Source organism: Carcharhinus amblyrhynchos, chromosome 4, assembly GCF_965287045.1.
Source record: "Carcharhinus amblyrhynchos chromosome 4, sCarAmb.v2.hapA, whole genome shotgun sequence".
In the NCBI taxonomy this organism is placed as follows: Eukaryota; Metazoa; Chordata; class Chondrichthyes; order Carcharhiniformes; family Carcharhinidae; genus Carcharhinus; species Carcharhinus amblyrhynchos.
Window position 1 is genome coordinate 32,921,610 of NC_137327.1, and position 21,556 is coordinate 32,943,165.

Genomic DNA, 21,556 nt, shown 5'->3' on the forward strand with positions numbered 1-21,556 from the left:
CCACCCCATTGTTCCAATTAATCCTGCCACTGAGTGAAAAGTCCGAGGACTACATTTTGTGATCAGTGCTAAATCAAAGAAAGCTACCCACAAGATCTCGTGATGTCTGTGGTGTGGTTTTCTCCTTCCTGCCAGCAGGTTAAATCTGGCATCAGGTCAAGGGGATTTCAGCAGCAGTGATATCAGCAAACAGACAAGGAACCAATTATACTGAAGTACTCACATACAGCAAACCAGAAAGTTAAAAGCACTTAATGTCCTTCACTTTTAACTTAACATTTTGGATGCAGAAATCAATGCTTATTATTGGATTAAGTTAGAAGCTAAAATTTAATTTATTTATTTGATTTATTATTGTCACATGTATTGGGATACAGTGAAAAGTATTGTTTCTTGCATACTATACAGACAAAACATACCATTCAAAGAGTACATAGGGGAGGGTGAAAGGTGAGGGTGCAGGATATAGTGTGATAGTTTTAGCTAGGCTATAAAGAAAGGTCAGCATGAAGGTGGTTAATAGAATGCAGTCCAGATAATTCTGTGAAAAGGAGTACTGCAATTCTTTCAAAAAAACTGGAATAGATGATCCAATGCTGTTCCTTATCCAATACATCATAGGTGAAAACATTGAATAAGATGACTGACAGTAAGCAACGCTGCCTCATTCTTCTTGTGCATGACCTAGTTCAGTGAGCTCATCCATCATGGGGATCTTGGAGCTTATCATGTCAAAGAAAGTCTTTGTATGGCTAGGATTCCTGATGCTGCTTATCTGCTGGGGTACCAATAGTAAAGTACATATTTATCAGTTCTGACATCATTGTGGGTGCAATAGTCCTCCCATCTTTACTGTTAAATTGACTGGTTCACCAATTTTGATCTTAAGTCACTTCTAAACATGCTTGCTGTAAGCTACTGGAGATAGAAGATTCTCTGCGAAGTGCTGGATACTTACAACATGTAGGTAATGACACCCACGCTCCACATGTCTGTGGGGAATGAAACATAATCATAATTCACCACTTCTGGAGCAAGGAATTCTGGGGTACCAAAATTAATTTTCAGCTTCTCCCTTGGCTTATACCTAAAAAAGAAAAGATTTGTTTAAGTGACCATTTAAAGTCAGACCTGCTCTGTGTATTTTATAATTCCTATTACTGCTCACTAAGCAGCCCAATGTTATGATATTGAAGTGGATTTGAAGAAAGCAGAAAAGCACCTTGGTGCTTTGCTGTCGCACCGCTAAGGTGACAGGGTCCAGGCTGCTGCCCCTCTTCCCCACAAATCACCACATTGTAACTGATTAAAGCCAAACAGGAAAAATTAGAAAGTAAGTATTGCTGCAACATGCTTACAGACTGACACAGAGAGGCCTTGACTTCTACGAATCAGCTGGAGAAGAGTGAGTTAAGTTACACAAAGAAGGAAACACATTACAAATAGCGTTTTTTTCGGTTTGTCCTTTAAACACACTAGTTTCAGTTATAGCAATCCTGTTTTGATCAATAGAATTTCAACTTCAAGTAATCAGCCAATTGTCAGAAGTACAATTAACAAATCTTACCCTTGCCTGTCATAGATGTTGAAATAATAATACTCCCTGACATAGAACCACTTGTTCTATTATGTTAAATTGAACAATTCCTATAACATTTTCTAATATTTCATGATTCATAAGAACATAAGAAATAGGAGCAGGAGTAGGCCATCTAGCCCTTCGAGCCTGCCCCGCCATTCAATAAGATCGTGGCTGATCTGAAATGGATCAGGCCCACTTTCCCGCTCTCTCCCCATAACCCTTAATTCCCGTCTATCAAAAACCTATCTACCCGTGACTTAAATATATTTAGCGAGGTAGCCTCCACCACTTCAATGGGCAGAGAATTCCAGAGATTCACCATCCTTTGAGTGAAGAAGTTCCTCCTCAACTCCGTTCTAAACTGCTCCCCCCTTATCGTGAGGCTGTGCTCTCTAGTCCTGCTATCCTTTCTAAGCGGGAAGAATCTCTCTACCTATACCCTATCCATCCCTTTCATTATCTTATATGTCACTATAAGATCCCCCCTCATCCTTCTAAACTCCAACGAGTACAGACACGAGTACATAAGAACATAAGAAATAGGAGCAGGAGTAGGCCATCTAGCCCTTCGAGCCTGCCCCGCCATTCAATAAGATCATGGCTGATCTGTTGTGGCTCAGTTCCACTTTCCCGCCCTCTCCCCATAACCCTTAATCCCCTCTCTTATCAAGAACCCATCAACCCGCTTCTTAAAAATATTTAGCGAGGCAGCCTCCACCACTTCAACGGGCAGAGAATTCCAGAGATTCACCACCCTTTGAGTGAAGAAGTTCCTCCTCAACTCCGTTCTAAACCGTCTCCCCTTTATCTTGAGGCTGTGCCCCCTAGTCCTACTGTCTTTTTTGAGCGGGAAGAGTCTCTCCACCTCTATCCTATCCATCCCATTCATCATCTTATACGTCTCAATGAGATCTCCCCTCATTCTTCTAAACTCTAACGAGTACAAGCCTAGTTTATTCAGCCTCTCCTCATAGCTCAATCCCCTCAACTCCGGTAGTACAGACCCAGTCTATTTAGTCTCTCTTCATAGTCCAACCCCCTCATCTCCGGTATCAGCCTAGTGAACCTCCTCTGCACTCCCTCCAAGGCCAAAATATCCTTGTGCAAGTGCGGCAACCAAAACGGCCCACAATACTCCAGCTGTGGCCTCACCAGTACCCTGTTTCAATTCCTTGTTATTCTATAATGCTTATGAGATGTAAAGGGATAGTGCTTCATGGTAACGTGTCAGAATATATTTTGTGTGCTAAAAAAAGGGCCTGAGGAGTCATAATCATCAACATTGTAACTACTTGACTGCTGTGCTTTTCTGTTACTTATATATTTAACATTATGGTTCTGAAGAAAAGTTTGATAAACATGTTTTCATAAAGATATTCATAATATGATGGATCTGACATATATGTCTATTTTATATTCCTGAATCGGGTCCTTGGAAGCAATCTAGTCTTTTATAGAAAATTCCATTTTACTAAATCATCACTTTGATGCTGTGGAACAGGTTCAGCAACAAGTTAAAATGTTTGCTCCCAAGTTCCAGTCATGACTTTAATAATATAGTGCATAGGTGAACTGAAGTAGAGACTTTTGACCATTTGTCAGGGAAGACCTATACCAATCAACAATTCTGAAAGTGCTTTTACAAGAATTCCATCCGCCCACAGCCAGTCCCAAAGTGGTAATCCTGATATGAAATTGTGCTGTCGAAGGCTGTTTATATTTGCCGTGACAGCACAGTGGTTATCACTACTGCCTCATAGCCCTAGAGACCTGGGTTTGATTCCAGCTTTAGGTAACTGTGTGGAGTTTGCACATTCTCCCCATGCCTATGTGAGTTTATTCCAGGTACTCTGGTTGCCTCTCACAGTCCAAAAATATACAGGTTAGGTTGGGTGACCATGATAAATTGGTCTCTAGGGTTCTATTTTACCATTTTGATTCTAAGTGCTGGGCAGACTTGAAACTAGGAGTGTTTCAGATCTGACTTTTAGACCTGTTCTCAGGTGCACTCTGCCTGAAAAAATATCAGTAATTCTGAATCATACTGCGGATGCCTGAGGGTGGGGCTTAATGTGCCCGAAATCCTTCAGCTCCGATCAGCGCCTTCAACTGCACACGTGCAGAAAAAAAATTGATAGGATGCAACTCTCCTGCCACATCATTCCTAGGCCAGACAATGCCTCCCCCCCGTCCCTACAGACATCGTCTCACCCCCACATCATTCATGACCCTCTTATCTCCCCCACCCTCTGGACTGGTCATGGGCCCTTCCCCAATACCCCTCACTGATCACAGACAGAGTGATAGCGGACCCCCCTTCCCCTCACTGATCACAGGCAGAGTGGCAGCAGACACCCTCTTCCCCCTCACTGATCACAGGCAGAGTGGCAGCAGACACCCTCTTCCCCCTCACTGATCACAGGCAGAGTGCAGTGGGCCTCCCCCCACTAATCTCAAGCAGAGACCCATTGGACACAGCTTCACCTCTCCCTCCTCCTCCTCCCCGCCGTGCGCAACACTGGTCTCAAGTAGAGCACCATCAGACACTCGGCACTTACCTCTTCACTAGCTGGAGTGCCCGAATTGGACTTTTGTAGAGCATGTCTGTTTTGTGCCAATTTTGGATGGGCGAATGTAGTGGTAAAGGGCGAAGTGCCAGTAAGGTTGGGCGTGCAGCCCATTAAGTCAATTTAAATGCATGCTAATGCATTTAAATGGTTGTTGTGCCTGTTATGGACATGGGCCTGTTCACGGCCATATTTGGGCCTTGGCAAAGGGAGAACTGGCACAGAGGCGGGTGTGGATCGCGCTGCTTGCCTCACACCCGACTTTACCAAGTTTCCGTGTCCAAAAACGGGCACAACTTGATGGTAAAATCGAGCCCTTAGTGTCTCAAGATGTGCAAGGTTTGGGGAATTAGCGGGATAAATACATGAGGTTATGGGGATAGGGTGGGCCTGGGTGAGATGCTCTGTTGAAGAGTTGGTGCAGACTTGAGGGACCAAATGGTCTTCTTCAGCATTCTATGATTCTATGGCTGGGTAGTTCGATCAGAGGGAGAGAGTGAAAATGGATTTTAGCAGAATGACACTCCATCCAATGGAAATTTCAAACATGCAGCTCCAGTCATTACATAGTGCACAGAAAATGTTCATCATCGTAGAACCCTACAGTGCAGAAAGAGGCTCTTCGGCCCATCAAGTCTGCACCGACCACAATCCCACTCAGGCCCTACCCCATATCCCCACATATTTTGCCCACTAATCCCTCCAACCTAAGCATCCCAGGACACTGAGGGGCAATTTTAGCATGGCCAATCAACCTTTGGACTGTGGGAGGAAACCGGAGCACCTGGAGGAAACCCATGCAGACATGAGGAGAATGTGCAAACTCCACACAGACAGTGACCTGAGCCGGGAATCAAACCCAAGTCCCTGGAGCTGTGAAGCAGCAGAGCTAACCACTGTGCTATCGTGCCGCCCAATTAACAATAAAATGTTATTTTATTTCTCCCCTCCTCGATAGCTATTCAGCCGACTTCACAATGTGGGTTATCATCTGACAGCAGGGGCATCACTGTTAATCCTAATGCTGTTGTCATCTATATAAATCCATTTTCCAGTATTAGTCACTAGATGGCGACCAGTACAAGGAACCCTGCCTTGTTTTCTTTCTGTCTTTCTGAGAAGCACTGATGCCAACTTTAAAAACTTTCTGTTAGCTGCTTTCTTTTAGTACGGAGCAAGGTTCAAACATGGGACCATTTCAGTCTGTAAACCTCAGTTCCATAAACGGAATTGTGGGCCTCGTAGATGTTTGTAAAATCTAAAATATTGATTTTTTTGTTTGCCATTCTGACAATGATTTATCAGTGAACCAAGCTGCTGGTGGCAGTTAGATTTATTCCATTTTAGAATGCTTGAATCAAATAACTGATAGTTAAACTGATGTAGTTCTTACCTTCTAGCCAGACCAAAGTCAATAATTTTGATCTGATTTCCAGTGTTGTTTACACATAAAATGTTTTCTGGCTGCAGGACACAACAAAAGCACTTTCATGAAAACACAGATAAAAGCAGAAGTTTCAAACCACGATCTTTGTTCACACATTACATGACTACTCAAAAAAAGCGCAATCCAATGCTGATCTTATACAAGAAACTTTTAACTGCTTTCTAAAACTAATAAATTTGTAATTCTTCATTTTGTTGTTATTTTGTTGGTCAGAACATTGATTACAGGAGTTGGAATGTCTTGTTGAAGTTGTACAAGACATTGGTAAGGCCACACTTGGAATATTGTGTGCAATTCTGGTCACCCTATTATAGAAAGGATATTATTAAACTAGAAAGATTTACTAGGATGCTACTGGGACTTGATGGATTGAGTTATAAGGAGAGACTGAATAGACTGGGTCTTTTTCCTCTGGGGTGTAGGAGGCTGAGGGGTGATCTTATAGAGGTCTATAAAACAATGAGGGGCATAGATCAGCTAGATAGTCAACATCTTTTCCCAAAGATAGGGGAGGCTAAATTTAGAGGGTATATGTTTAAGGTGAGAGAGGAGAGATACGAAAGTGTCCAGAGGGGCAATTTTTTCACGCAGAGGGTGATGAGTGTCTGGAACAAGCTGCCAGAGGTAGTAGCAGAGGCGGGTACAATTTTGTCTTTTACAAAACATTTAGATAGTTACATGGGTAAGATGGGTATAGAGGGATATGGGCCAAATGCGGGCAATTGGGATTAGCTTAGGGGGTTAAAAAAAAGGTGGCATGGACAAGTTGGCCGAAGAGCCTGTTTCCATGCTGTAAACCTTCAAGACTCTATGTTACGTGACTTCCTGTCCCATTTTCCCAGCCAAGAGTCCAAACTCTTGCTGCTTTATAACAAGTTGCAAGTGACATGGAATGACCTAAATGTTGGTTTTCCCCATCTCAGAAAGCATGTTACCCACACACAATTCTTTGTGAAATCCACGAACTCAGCTGTGCTAAATGACACTTTTTTAAAGGAAGTATCTACCTTTCACAAAATGATCTTTTGTCAATAACACTGACAGCTAAACTGACTCAATTTTAATGTCAATTACATTTTTAAACATGAAGCTTATCCGGAAAAGTTCTTATGAGAAAAGCCGATCTTACTTTACATAGTGCAAGACAGTTTCAATTATAAAAATTGCTCTTCAACCATAACATTGCAAATTTGCTACACCATTGTTCAAATAAAAGCGAAAGGATAATCCCAAGAACTACAGGCCAATTGTTGCATCCCATTGGCATGAAAGCTTCCAGAAACAATAATTCAAGAAAAATTATCAGTCACTTGGACAAGTGTTAATTAATTAAAGCCAGCAAAGGTTTATTAAGAGCAAGTCATATTTAACTAATTGGCTTGGGTTTTTTGATGAGGTAACGGAGAGGAGTGGTAAGGAGAGGAGTGGTAAGCTGTTGATGTGATGGTGTGCCTGAACTTCCAAAAGACATTTAATAAAGAACTACACAACAGACTGGTGAACGCAATCATAACTCATGGGAAAAAGAGACAGTATTGATTATGAAAGGGGCTGAGTGAGACAGAGAGTATTGGTTAATGGAGAATAATTTGGTATGCATGGACTTCCAAAAGGCGTTCAATAAACTCCCACAGGCTTGTCAGCTAAGTTGAAACGCATGTAATAAAAGGAACAATAACAGTATGGATACCAAATAGGCTGACTGTCAGGAAACAGAGCAGTGGTGAACAATTGTTCTATGGACTGGAGGAAGGCATAAAGTGGAGTTTCCCCAGAGATCGGCTTTTCTTGCTCTACATTAATAGTTGAGACTTGGGTGTGCGGGGTACAAGTTAAAAATCTCTGCCTGACAGAAAAGTGAAAGTACTGTGAACTGTGAGGCGGATAGTGAAACACACACACAGGCCAGTGAAAAGAGCGAACATTGCAGATGAAATTTAATGCAGGAAGAGTGAAGTGATTCAATTTAATAACAGCAAGGAGAGACAACATAAAGGATATAATTTGAAAGGGTTGCAGTAGCAGGGAGTCTGTGTGCACAAATCATTGTAAATGGCAGGACAGGTTGAGAGAGAAGCACTTGATTTCTGGATTAGAAATAGCAGTGTAGAGTAAAGAAGCAAGGAAGCTATGGTGAACCTGTATCAGCCACTATGGCCTCAATTGGAGCATTATGTCCAGTTCTGAGTATTGCACTCATAGGAAGAATAGAAGGCATTAGAGAGGGTTTTTTTTTAAATTCCTACAGGCAAGGTCAACATTTGTTGCTCATCCCTACTTGCCCTTGTAAAGGTGGTGGTGGGAAGCCACTTTCTTAAACAACTGCATTTGTTCTGGTGCACCCACAGTGCTCTTAGGAAGGGAGTTTCAGCATTTTGATCCAGCAACAGTGAAGTAGCTATGGCTTAGCTCCCAGTTAGTATGGTGTGTGGATTGGAGGGGAACTTGCAGATGATGGTGTTTCCATGCTCTGCTGCCCTTGTCCTTCTAAGTGGTAATGGTTATGCATTTGGAAGTTGCTGTCGGAGGAATCTCGTGAGTTGCTGCATTGCTTCTTGTATATGGTACACACCGCTGCCACTGTGCATCACTGGTGGAGGAAGTAAGTGTTTGACGTTGTGGATGGGTGGCAAACAGGGTGCTAATCAAGTGGGCTGCTTTCTCCTGAAACATGTTGAGCTTCTTTAGTGTTGTTGGAGCTGCACTCATTGATGCAAGTGGAGGGTATTCCATCACACTCCTGACTTGCATTTTGGTGGACAGACTTTGATGAGGCAGGAGTTGCTTTACTTTCCACAGAATTCTCAGCCTCTATCCTACTCTTATAGCCACAGTATTTATATGGTTAGTCCTATTCAGTTTCTGGTCAATAGTGATCCCCCACCAGAAGAATGTCAAGGAGAGATGGATAGATTCAGTCTTGATGGAGATGGGCATTGCCTGGCACAAGTATGCTGTGGATGTCACTTGTCAGCCCAAACCTGAATGTTGTCCAGGTCTTGCTGCATTTGATCATGCGTTAGAACCTGAGGAATTGCAGATTGCACTGAGCATTGTGCAATCATCAGCAATCATTCCCATTTCTGATCTTATGGTCGAGGGAAGGTTACTGATGAAGCAGCTGAAGATTGTTGGGTCTTAAATACTACCTTGCAGAACTCCTGAAGTGATGCTCGGAACTGAGATGATTGACATTCAACAACCACAAACATCTTCCTTTGTGCCAGGTCAGATTCCAATCAGTGGAGAGTTTTCCCACAGATTTGCATTGATTTAAATTTTGCCAAGGATCGTTGATATCACACTTGGTCAAATGCTACCTTGATGTCAAGGGCAGTCACTCAAGTGCTTGAGTTAAACTATTTCGTCCATGTTTGGACCAAGGTTGGATTGTATTAGGAGCTGAATGACCCTGGCGTAAGCCAAACTGATCATCAATGAGCAAGTTATTGCATTGTAGAGCCTCTTGTTAGCACTGTCTGTGACATCTTCCATCACTTTGTGATTGGGCAGTGATTGACTGGATTTGTCCTGATTTTTGTGAACAGGACCTACCTGGGCAACTTTCCACATTGTCTGGTAGATGCGAGTGTTGTAGCAGTACAGGACAGCTTGGCTCGGGATATGGATCATTATGGAGCACAAGTTTTCACTATTGCTGTGAGGTTAGAGCCCATAACCTTTGCAGTTACCAGTGCCTTCATTTGTTTCTTGATATCATGTACAGTGAATTAAATTGGCTGAAGATGGTCATCTGTAATGCTAAGGACTTCAAAAGGAGGCTGAGATGGATCATCCACTTGGCACCTCTGATTGAAGATGGTTGTATGCTGCTTCTGCTGTTTGGCAGTAGTCCTGTGATGTAGCTCCACCCAGGTTGGCACTTCACGTTTAGCTATGTCTTGTGCTGCTCCTAGCATGCTCTCCTGCACTCTTTATTGATCCAGGTTGATTCCTTGGCTTGTTAGTAATGGTAGAGTGGGGATATGCTGGGCCATATGCTGGTTACAGACTGTGGCTGAATCTAATTCTGCTACTGTTAGTAGCCCACAATGTAGTGAGTGGTTAGGATCTGGAATGTGCTGCCTGAGAGTGTGATGGAGGCCAAGAAACAATGTTACTAAATCTGTTCTGAATCTATTCCATTTAGTACAATGGTGGTTGCACACAGTATGATGGGGGGATATGCTCAATATGAAGATGGAACTTCATCTTCACAAAGGCTGAGTGTTGGTCATTCGTACCAATGCTGTCATGGATTGATGGATTCTGCAATAGATAGATTGGTAAGACTGAGGTCACGTGAGTTTTTCCCTTTTGTTTGTTCATTCACCACCTGCTACAGATCCTGTCTGGCAGATATGTCCTTCAATACTTATGATGTGGAGATGCAGGCATTGGACTGGGGTAAACACAATAAGAAGTCTCACAAGACTTTAACCTAGTGTTGTGAGACTTCTTACTTCAGTGCTTTAGCCAGTAATGATGTCACTTTTGGTGATAGACATTAAAATCTCCCATCCAAAGCATATTCTGTGTCTTTGCTACCTTCAGTGCTTCCTCCAAATAGTGTTCAACATGGAGGATTACTGACCCATCAACTGAGGGGATGCAGTAGGTGCACATTAGTAGAAAGTTTCCTTGCTCATGTTTGATCTAATGCCATGAGACTTTGTGGGGTCAGTAATCAATATTGAGGACTCCCAGGGCAACTCCTTCCGACATCTATTTCTATGTCAGTTCCTCTGCTGTCCCACCAGCAGGACATACTCAGGAAAGGTAATGTTTGTAACTGGGAGACTGGCTGTAAGATACGTATGAGTATGCCCATGTCGGATTATGGTTTGACTAGCCTATGGGACAGCTCTCCCAATTTTGATACAAATATTAATAAGGAAGACTTTGCAGGATTGGCAGGGTATGCTGTTGTCATTTTCAGTGCTTAAGTCAATGCCTTAGTTTTATTACTTTTTGAATCTTCTGTGGCAGTTTTGTACAACTGAATGTCTTGCTCGGGCATTTCAGAGGGCAGTTGAGAGCCAACTACATTTCTATGAACTACATACAAAAGTTAGATAATTAAAAATAAAATTCAAGTTGACTAAATGTGAATTTATATATAATCAATGATAGTTAAATAAAGTATCATTCAATAGTGAGTTTAGAATGGAGAAGTGTCTATGGATATAAACGTACCTTAAGGTCTAAATGGAGAACATACTGTTGATGTAAGTATTGAACACCTTCACAGATCTGCTTGACAAAGATGATTGTATCCAATTCTGTCAGATTATAGTTTTCATCAATGATTCGGTCAAACAATTCTCCACCTCCGATACTGCAATGAACATAATGTTCTGATGTAATTTAAATGAACAGCATCTTCAATTATCTTTCTCCTTTCTTAAACAGGTATTTTCGCAAGAGATTTATTCCCAGCGTTTGGCCTTTAGGTGTGTTGTGAGCACAGTATAGCAAAGGAAATCACTGAATACTTTCCCTGACAACTGATGCTTTATTTGGTGCTGTGGGAATGTTACATCCATCTAAGAGGGAAAATGGAGCCTTGGTTTCATTAAAGGAATCTCACTTCTCTCGGTGCCACAGTCCCTCGGTGCCTCACAAAATATCAGTTTAAACTTTGTGGTCAAGCCTCTGGATTGAGAATTGAACATATAACCTACTGACTTAGATAGAGAAGTGCACCAACTATGCTAACACTGATACCTGAGTGAAGACATGCCTGAGATATAACTGTATTTACAGTCACCATCAGTACTCCTTCATGGCTACGAGTACATCTGAAACACCATAAGTTCAGAAATCTCAAATTTGTATTCTTCCCAAACAATGGGGTACTGAAGGGACACTCTTGTTCATGGAGTGCTGTGACCTAGAACTCAGAGATCTGAGTGTCAAATAATCTGGGGGATTTAAGCTTGGAGCATTATTTCTAAATGTTCTTATCACTCAAATGTTTAAAAATAAGTTCTCCAACAGCATTGGGCAGATCTTGCTAAAGGTGACACAGAGTATGATTTGCAAATTGGAATTAAATCTCCAATCTGTCATCTAATTGAATATCCTTAAAATCTACACATGAAGTAAAAATAAGGCAAATTGAATCAGGAGCTAAAGACTGGAGAATCACACATGAAGTATGCAGAACTGAACACACTGACCTTCACACCCAGTTCTGCAATTCATCCTGCCATCGAACCAGACTAAGTGCTGGGAACAGAGCCATGCAAAATTCACCCTTACCTACTTATCAGATCATTTAGTTTTTGTTTTTGCAGCTAAGTTAATCAATATGTAGGGTAATTCCTGAGCTTTCTGATTGGTTTTGGGTTGCTTCATTGACAGAGCTATTTACCAAACACGGGTGATTCGACAGTGGTTCAATCAATAAGGATTACGCTACATTCTTTCCAATTAAGCAATCCACAGTAACAGCAGCTAACAGATTTCAGGTAGCAAGAAATTAGTTTTTAAGAAGTTGCAGCCTCAAATTCCTAGTATTGAAACCAGTGAGGATTCTTAAGAACTCCTAGAACATTCTGGAAGTTCCACACTCCCTCCCACATATCACTTGGAATCTAAGGGCCTGACTTCATTAAGATTGTTGTGTCAGCTGCTAAACTGTACTTGATTCAATGTTTTTGTTTGTGTCTGAATGATGCCACGGGTAATGTATCAGAATTGTAAGTAATTATAGGGAGCAATGAGTTATTTAATCTAAGGTTCAAATGCCTTCAAAGTGTAGCGCAGAGTCTCAGAATTTTGAAGGATATTGCCATCTATTTTTCTGTGGAGCTTTCAAAACCACTTACTATTCCATAATCAAGGTGAAGTTGTTCTTGGCTTCAAAGGCGTCGTAAAGCTGGATCAGGTTGACATGACTTAACTGATTCATGACAGTTATTTCATTTTTCACTTCCTCCTAAATCAGAAGGGAATTCAAAGAAAAAGCTATTTAATCACTGGTGAGCTCTTATTCATGAGGTACATTAGGATATTCTATTTAGAGACAGGAATATTTACTTTCAGCTTATTTTCCTCCTTTCTTTCCTGAAGATACTGATTCATGTTGGGGTTTAGTTCCATTGTCATTACTCAGTTTCCAACATTCTACAGTGTGTGCCAGTGTGTCCGAGGAGAGACTGGGTAATGATTAGAAGTGCCATCTTGGCTGACCTTTCCCTTCCAGGACACAGGTACCCAAACAATGATAGTGCCCTGACCCCTGTCACCACTAAACCAATTAACTAAACCTAGACCAAAATCTATACCTGGCACCTTCATATTACTTAATTCCGTGCTAGTAATTTCCATACTAGTAACACTAATCAACTGAATCATAAAAAGAAAATGTTTGCTTGCAGGATTTGACAATGTATTAGCTGTGTCAACATTCAAATTAAATTACAAAAATACATCGTGTTGTGTGAAATGGATAGATGGAGACCAGCAACTTTTCAAATTTAGTTCTTCACCTGTGTAAAGCTATTTGATCTCTGCCTGGCCAACAGTGGGATCACTTATACGAATCCCTAAGCTAAAAGGATGTGGAAAATATGTTTGCAAGGACAAAAAGTGAGGATAGAGATTGTCAATTTGGTTGTTAATTTAGTCGTCTCACAGGAAACATCCTAGATCTATCTAGGATCACTCATTTGTGTAAGATAGTGAAAGACAGGCAGAATCTGTGAAACCAAACATCACATCCAAGAAAGAAGAGAAAATAGGGGGAAAAAATATACTTAAAAATAAAATCATTCGATGTCCTTTCATCCCCTCTGTTCACTTTTCATAGAACCTGTATAAGTTGGTAAAGTCAGGTACTGTCATTCTGCAAACAGAAATACACCAGTTTTCGTTCAGGGTCCTTAAAAAAGACTGTGTTGGGCATGACTGTACTGTGGCATTGGTGGTATCACACTAACACTATTCGCAGGTAAAATGGATTCACCCTTCAGATGCCAATTTGTTTATCTCGGCCACGTCATCAAATGCAGTTAAGAAGTTCCCCCAAGGAATGGACAATGATCAAAGAATCTATCCATATTACTTTCATACACCTACTTGTAACCAAATATGGAATGACAGGGTGATTATGATATTGGAACTGATATTGTATGTGCCCATTCTGCAAAACTCTAAGAAATTCTAAATGTGAACATTTCGTAATAATCACAGTGGCACATCAGGGTGGCATGGTGGCACAATGGTTAGCACTGCTGCTGCACAGCATTAGGGACTTGGATTCGATTCCCTGCTTGGTTCACAGTCTATGAGAAGTCTGCTTGTTCTCCCAGTGTCTGCGTGGGTTTCCTGTGAGTGCTCCAGTTTTCTTGCACAATCTAAAAGACCTGCTGGTTAGGTGCATTAGCTATGCTAAATTCTCCCTCAGTGTACCCGAACAGGTGCCAGAGTGTGGTGACTAGGGGATTTTCACAGTAACTTCATTGCAGTGTTAATGTAAGCTGACTTGTGACACTAATAAATAAACTTTAATAAAAATATTTCTTTTTTAAATTAACATTGACATGTACAGAGCACAGAATTTTCTAAAAAGTTCACTAACATTCACTTTGTGTTTTAAAGACATTAAGGTGCATACAGAAAAGTCTGGGTAAATATTCAGATATTGATTGTTACAGATTGCAATCCTGATTGCAGTTGTGCTGGCTGTGGTCAATTAAGGAAGGCTAAGAAAGTAACGTTAAAAAAAACAAAGTTGTAAATCACTGCAACATCTACGTCATTCACTTGGCTGTCGACATGAAACGCTCCCCAGGTGACTGCAGTTAATCAAAATCAAGCAAGTGACAAGCTATTTTAACCGTTATTTTAAGCAAGGAATTTACCCTGTCCTTTGGTCCTTTTACTTTAATTATTTTGGCAGCGAGTTCGAGACCTGTTGATTTTTCTGCACATTTAAGGACTTGGCCAAACCGACCCCTGCATTTAAAAAAAGTACAAGAATAAGACATTAATTTACATACTACAGGAAATCATCAAACGTGATTAATGCATAATCTTTATTGTCCACCTAATTGCTACATGTTTCTAATTTACTAAGTTAAGGGAAGCAATTGTAGTCTCTATATCATATGATATTTATCAGGAGTATGGTATGAAATGATTCCTTCTAATAGATCATTAATACAAGCAGTGGAACACAATCAGCTGCTTTTTTAAACATGTTTCAGAAAACGCCAATTCTTTCTCGACCTGTTGGCTAAGATCAAGCGTCAGATCAAGGATAAAATAGGATGCAGTGCCTCATCTTGTCAGCTTAGATCTAGGTTGTCTTTCTTATGGGGACCTTGAATTGGATTCAGTTCGATTTTAAATTTATTTTTTGAAGCAACCGAGGAATGGATTTGGATTTGCCTGGTTCACACTGTGCATTGGTTTTGTAGTTTTAAGCACAGAGTAAAAAAATGTACTTAAAACTCTTTCAAACAGTACTATGTACTGTTCAGTGCCCAATAACAAAACAAAATAAAAAAGAATAGGTTTCTCCACTTTTCTATCCTTGTCATCAGAGGAACCTGTTCTTAGTGAAGTGAAGTGCCATAGGTACTGTTGCCCCCCACCCCGCTCCCCCAATGCCTTATCCAAAGGTAACAGCAGTAAGCTACTTTGAGATTGGAGTGTGGATGGGGGAGTGGACACAAAACAGCCCAGTATGATTTTCTCTTCACTGACATCTACATCCAACAGGGTTTACAGATGGAACTTCGATCCTTTTGTCTCCATCTTAGCCCACGGATAATGAAAAGGTCAAATATAGCAATCCACCATCTCCCGGTTTCTATGCTGATATCAGGTCAGTCAGCACAGGTCAGATTGTTAGACTGTTATGCGTTCTTCAACATGACAACATATAGTCAATTTACCCAGTAAGGTACTAGAGAAGCAACTGTGTGTAAACACTGTGCTCTTCAGTAAACTTATCTTCATATAATTAATAAAGATTATGAAATTATGGCAATTTTAAAGTACCAGAAATCTGAAACATTCAAGTTGTAACTATACAGTCAAAAATTATTATTAGTCTTTCAGTGTGAGCTCCTGAGAAGAGAATAGATGTATAATGGGGTCATTACCTGAACAGGATTGACTGGCGGCTGTTCTAGCCCAGCGCATTCTAACTATAGCAAACATGATTTAATAGCCTTATACTTAGCATTCTGGGTTTGAACTACTTGGTACTTCTTTAAATAATTGTTGCTTTCATTTTAATTTATGTTCTTAAGCTGAAATTTGAGATTGTACTCATTAACGGTATACAGTGAATATTTGCATAATAATTTTAAAAATTCATAGTTATCTCCTTTTCACAGACTACTATTGGTCAGTAGTTGATCAAAATGATCAAAAGATCTGAAGAATGACCTACCCTCCCAGCACCTCATCGTGGTGAACCGTGTATGAAGAGGTTACAAGAATTTGCTTAGTGGTTACTACGCGATGACAAAAGGGAGCAGGAGGTGATGGACCATCATCTGAAAAAGAAAATCAAAGCTTTACAATTGCCATCACCTTACAGTTTTACAAATAGTGGTTGAAAGTGAAATATTTTATGCTGGAACTAATAATAGGATTATACGATATTAACTCACCAATAATGATGTTGGGATCATCTGCCTTTTCAACATCTCCTTCATTTTCTTGTGCCTTGTTTGTGATTTCCGTAGAATCAGTTTCCCTCTTTGCCAAATTGCTCACTTCTGTGATTTTCCCAGGTTCTTTGTTTGCTTCCTGAAGTGCTTTCAGATCGTTTGATTCATTGTTGGATTTGTACTCGTTTTCCACTTTCTTCTGACAGCTCTGAGCATTTTTCTCACTTTTCTGGCCTGTTTGGGTTTTGATGCTTTTTACAGCTGGTTTGGATAATTTGCTGACTCTTTCATCTGATGCTGTGCTGGGTTCCTTTTCCTTTGCTATTTTCTTCAGTACAGTATCTTCTTTGGGTTTTTGCAGTGCTTTGTGATTTTTATGGGTTTCTTTCAGCCCTTCACATGTTGCAGACACAAGCTCCTTGTCAGCTTTCTCTGTAGGACTGGATGGTGTTCCCTTTATTAATTCAGAAGGCCTGTAAAATAATTACAGCATTAATTAAACAGCAGCTTTTTTTGAGTGATCACTCAATTAATATAAATGTAAATCCTTTATTAGTGAGTTTTCATAGAATCCGTACAGTTCAGGAGGAGGCCATTTGGCCCATCAAGCCTACACCAACCACAATCCCATCCAGGCCCCAAATCCTGTGACTCCACACATTTACCCTGCTAATCCCCCTAACACTATGGACAATTTAGCACGGCCAATCTGCCTAATCAGTACATCTTTGAACTGTTGGAGGAAACCGGGGCACCTTGAGGAAATCCATGCAGATACAGGGAGAACGTGTCACACAGACAGTCAACGAAGGCTGGAACTGAACCCGGGTCCCTGGCACTGTGAGGCAGCAGTGCTAACCACTGTGCCATCACATTCCTGAAAAAGATCTTCTTAATCCCTAAATATCATCAGTTAGCAGATGAGGAAATGGTAGCTTTAGAACAAACAACATAGTTTATTTAAATCACTATTAAAAAAGGTAAGGTTTATCAATCACTGCAATCAATATAAGAATGTATGTATGAAGACTCGGTGGTGCTATAATTTGCTCTTGGGACCTAAATTTCAATATAACTTAGCTCATAGAATGAAAGTTCCCTTGTTAATCACTGTATTATCTGATTTATATGGCATTAGCAATGTTTCTGCAACATAATCCAATTTCATTTCAGAGAATCTGTCCCATTTCAGCCTTTTTATATTGAGGAGTGTAAATTACATACCTAAAGCAATAGAATTACCAGCCAGGGGAAATAGTGGTTCGGCTATGTAAGTGCCCTGGTCTGACCATATTAGTTCTGGTCACTGAGACAGAAGGGGGACATTTAACACTGGAGGTAATACAGAAAAAGAGTCACAAAGTTGATCCCTAGGCTGAAAATTTCCGTTATGATGAAAGGCAGGAGAACCATAATGTTGTCAGAATGGAAAAGGGAGAGCATTTGCCAGAATGTGCTGCAGTGGTAATATTGTCAATGAACACTTGTGATCCTTGACCCTCCAACATCAAATCCATGCCACAGTTATCTAGAATATAATAAGAATACGACACTGCATGTCAGGAACAGTGCCACCTATCTCTGATACACAAGCAAGGGCATGAGACCTAACACAGAATGGAACAATGGGTTATTCAATGACACATTTAGGGGAAATAGTCACAGTTTGATGATGTGTGAATGGGTCACTGTACGCACAGAATGTACTGATCATTAAGAGAGAATTTAGATATATGGGGCTGTCTCTTGAACTGCATGCAATCTCTCAGATATTTGATTAACAATAGGTGTCTATGCAGACAAACAAGTTCAATACATGTTAACATATAAACAGTAGCAGTCAGCAGAATCTCAGAATGTTGAAACTTTATTTTATTACTTAATTAAGGATTCAGGTTTCAATGAAATTCCTTGATCAATAAAATATGTTATCCTCTGATAATTTGTTGAGCACTAAGCACTGATTCGGAGACCATCAGCACCATTTTGTGATGCTCTAATTGCTTGTTGCAATCATACTGAAATTTTTAATCAGTAACTTAATCTCACCACTGATTTTAAAAGTAGAAAGGCAGAGGGAATTAAGCTGTGATAATTACTTTAAAAAATATTTGTTTTAAGGGCCACTGTGGAGTAAAGTCCTGACAATTTTGGAATACTGGAATTCTGCACTATAATAATAATGTTGCCATAGGTGGTGCAAGTATTCGGTAAATTGAGGTCCATGGTGGCAGTGATTAGCATTGCTACCTCACAAGCCATGGACCCACATTCCATTCCTGTCTTGGGTAACTGCCTATGCGGAATCTGCATGTTCTTCCTGTGTCTGTGTGGATTTCCTCCAGGTGCTTTGGTTTCCTTCCACAGTCTGAAAGACGTGCTAATTAGGTGCATTGGCCATGCTAAATCCACCCTCAGTGTATCTGAACAGACACCGGAGTGTAGCGACTAGGGGATTTTCACAGTAACTTCATTGCAATGTTAATCTGAGCCTACTTGTGACACTAATAAATAAACATTAAAAAAGTTATCTTGCAGAAGTTTATAACACAGGTGAGTGCATGGAACAGATGAACCAGAACATGCAGAGGTTTATAACATAGGTGAGGACATGGAACAGATGAACCAGAACATTTAAGTTAAATAGTGAAAATTTAAGTGGATATGGTATCATTGTAGTTATATTATTGGACTCATAATCCAGTGATCTGGAACAATGATCTGGAAACATGAGTTCAAAACCCAACATGGTGGTTGGAAAATTTAAATTCAATTAATTAAATAAATCTAAAATAGAAACTAGTCTCAGTAATTGATACCATGAAACTACTGGATTGTGATTTAAAAAAAGCATTTTGCTTACTCATTTCCTTTAGAGAAGAAAATTTTCTGCCCCCCTACCTAATCTTGACCAAAGCAACCTGGTTGGTTCTTAACTATCCTCTGAAGGCCTAGCAAACCATTTAGCTGTGTTTCATTGCTATGAAAAACAGTTATAAGAATAAAATTGAACAGACATGGACATCGTGCTGAACACGACAAAGGCATATTTTGTCCAGTCAACTCTGTAAAGCCCACCTCACTAACATGTGGGGACTTGTGCCAAAATTGGGACAGTTCTCCCACAGTTCGGCCAAGTAATGGCCTGCCATAGTCAGAGTCAATGAATCATGCCTTAGGGCCAATGTCCCAGACTTTGCCATCACCATCCCTGGTAAATCTTGTACTAGTAGCAGGGCAAAACTTTCAAGGTACAGCAAAGCAGAATACATTTTGGAAGAAGTGGCCTTGGGAATCCTCGACTTATGAACCTGGATCCCATGTGACCAAGACAAGCATGGCCAACAATTTATATTGCATGAGAAGAGAGTGCTGATTATTGACAAGTGGATTCTGATTGGCTCAAACTCAAGCCAGGCAAGTTAATTCTGATTGGTTGCGGCATTGCCATCGTGAATGAACCACAGAATGTCTGTCTGCAAAGCTTTTTTTTAATTGAAAAGGGTGAAATGTGTGGAAGTGCTCCCACTGTCTACAAAAGACAGGCCCTTTGTATGAATATATGTAACTTTTAGCACATATAAGTGAGCCACACTATAAGCCCAACTGTTAATCTTAAATTGGTTTTCAGTATAACTCTTAGCACAATCAGGATTGTTTAACAAATCACTAAATCACATCTAATGTTGGACACTGTGTTTTGAGTTTTGCACATTTAGGTTGACTAGTGATGGTCAATACTTTGCCTGCTATGAACAGCTAAAGGTACATGCTCTTTGATATAATTCTCAGTCATTGGGACATACAGCCTACTTACCTGGCATAACACCAGCTCTGAAATTCATATACCACATTATTCATTTGTGTGATAGGCAGAAAGTCTTTTTGGCTTGTGTTACTACTGCAGAGTAGCTGTGTCCAATGGCTAGCTTCAGCTGTTGCTCAAATTCTTGAGACACCTTATCTTGCCAGGGTAATTTGAAATATACTGTGCACTTTTCAGGACTGAAAGTAGTGGCCTTAGACCCATGAGTTTATACGATGTATAGCAAGCAAAGATCTAATCCAGATAGTCATTAACTCACAGGATGGCTTTGCTGTGTCCTTTTTCAGCATCAAGCTTGTATATTGAGCATATGGCTCAGGTTCTATTTACAGAGTTCCCGATGAGAACTGTAGAAATCCCAATGCATATGTTGACCAGTGAAGGTAGGCTTGCAGTAGGCATTAGGATAGAAGCCATTGGCAGATTTCTCAACTAGCACATCAACGAAAGGGAGCTTATTTGACTGCTTCATTTCAAAGGTGAATTTGAGCACAGGATGAAGTCCATTAAGATGTATAAGCAGCTTACATACAGTTGTGGATTCAAATATAACAAATATATCATCTAAAGATCAGAAATAGGAGTAGGAGATTTGGTGTCATTCCATCAAAAACATGTTTTTCGTAGAAACCATTAAAGATTCTTGCAAGAGCTGGGCCTAGAGGGGATTCCATGGCAGCTCCATCTATTTGGGCATACATGGTGTTGTTAAAACTGGACTCAACTGCACAGGTTGCTGAGTTCATAAGCTAAATGAATCAGACAATGGTGGTACATCTAGATCACCACGATATTGTGATATTGTGCAAATGTCAATAGCTTCCTTGAGCAGTACATTACTGAATAGGCTAACAATGTTGAATGAACATATGGACACAGCATTGCTATTAATATGCAACTCCTATATGGTTTTTGCAAAGGTGAAGGTCACCTTTATTACATGTGTGAAAAACTTGCTCAGAACTGATTGTAACAACTCACCCAACCATTTGGCAAATTCATGTTGTGCAGGACTATTCATAGATAAGATAAGATGCAAAGGGACATCACAGCTGGAAATTTCCCATCTCGCCCATGGCAGTAATCGTAGCAGGCAGGACAGAAAATTTGGCGTAGCATTTAAAGGTCCAACGGTGGCGGGGGGACAGTGTGCAGCCAGAAATTCTCGCCATACTTTTGTGTGTCTTAGGCAATCCATGCATACATAGATGCAGTGAACTGTGATATATATATATATCGTATATACCATCTGACAGCTCTTAGTCCAACAAGCATTTTGCAACTTGTTTTAAAGCAGAACTGCCCAATCATGCTTAGCAGCAGATCCAATGGATATGAATTTGGACACATCATTAAGGATGTGCGTATTTTGTTGATCTGTCACATTTATTGAGCATGACTATTCCAGTCCCTTCGTCGAGTGTACAGATATATATGTCTGGTTTGGCCTTGAGGCCTCACAGCATTACCAAACTTTTGTGTTGTATGTGAAAGTCAGCC

The 21,556-nt window shown here is 40.5% G+C and overlaps 1 protein-coding gene across 2 annotated transcripts in view; it reads right to left on the reverse strand.

Moving 5' to 3' along the window:
* mylk3 (myosin light chain kinase 3) overlaps nt 1-21,556 on the reverse strand; it is a 43,930-nt gene that overhangs the window by 8,123 nt on the left and 14,251 nt on the right. For both annotated transcript variants that reach the window (XM_080186946.1, XM_080186947.1), the window contains exons 4-10: nt 16,231-16,703; nt 16,008-16,113; nt 14,467-14,560; nt 12,430-12,539; nt 10,793-10,934; nt 5,543-5,613; nt 959-1,087 (exon numbers count right to left, since the gene is read on the reverse strand). In XM_080186946.1, the coding sequence (XP_080043072.1) occupies nt 959-1,087; nt 5,543-5,613; nt 10,793-10,934; nt 12,430-12,539; nt 14,467-14,560; nt 16,008-16,113; nt 16,231-16,703 (1,125 nt within the window). The remainder of the gene's footprint in view (nt 1-958; nt 1,088-5,542; nt 5,614-10,792; nt 10,935-12,429; nt 12,540-14,466; nt 14,561-16,007; nt 16,114-16,230; nt 16,704-21,556) is intronic.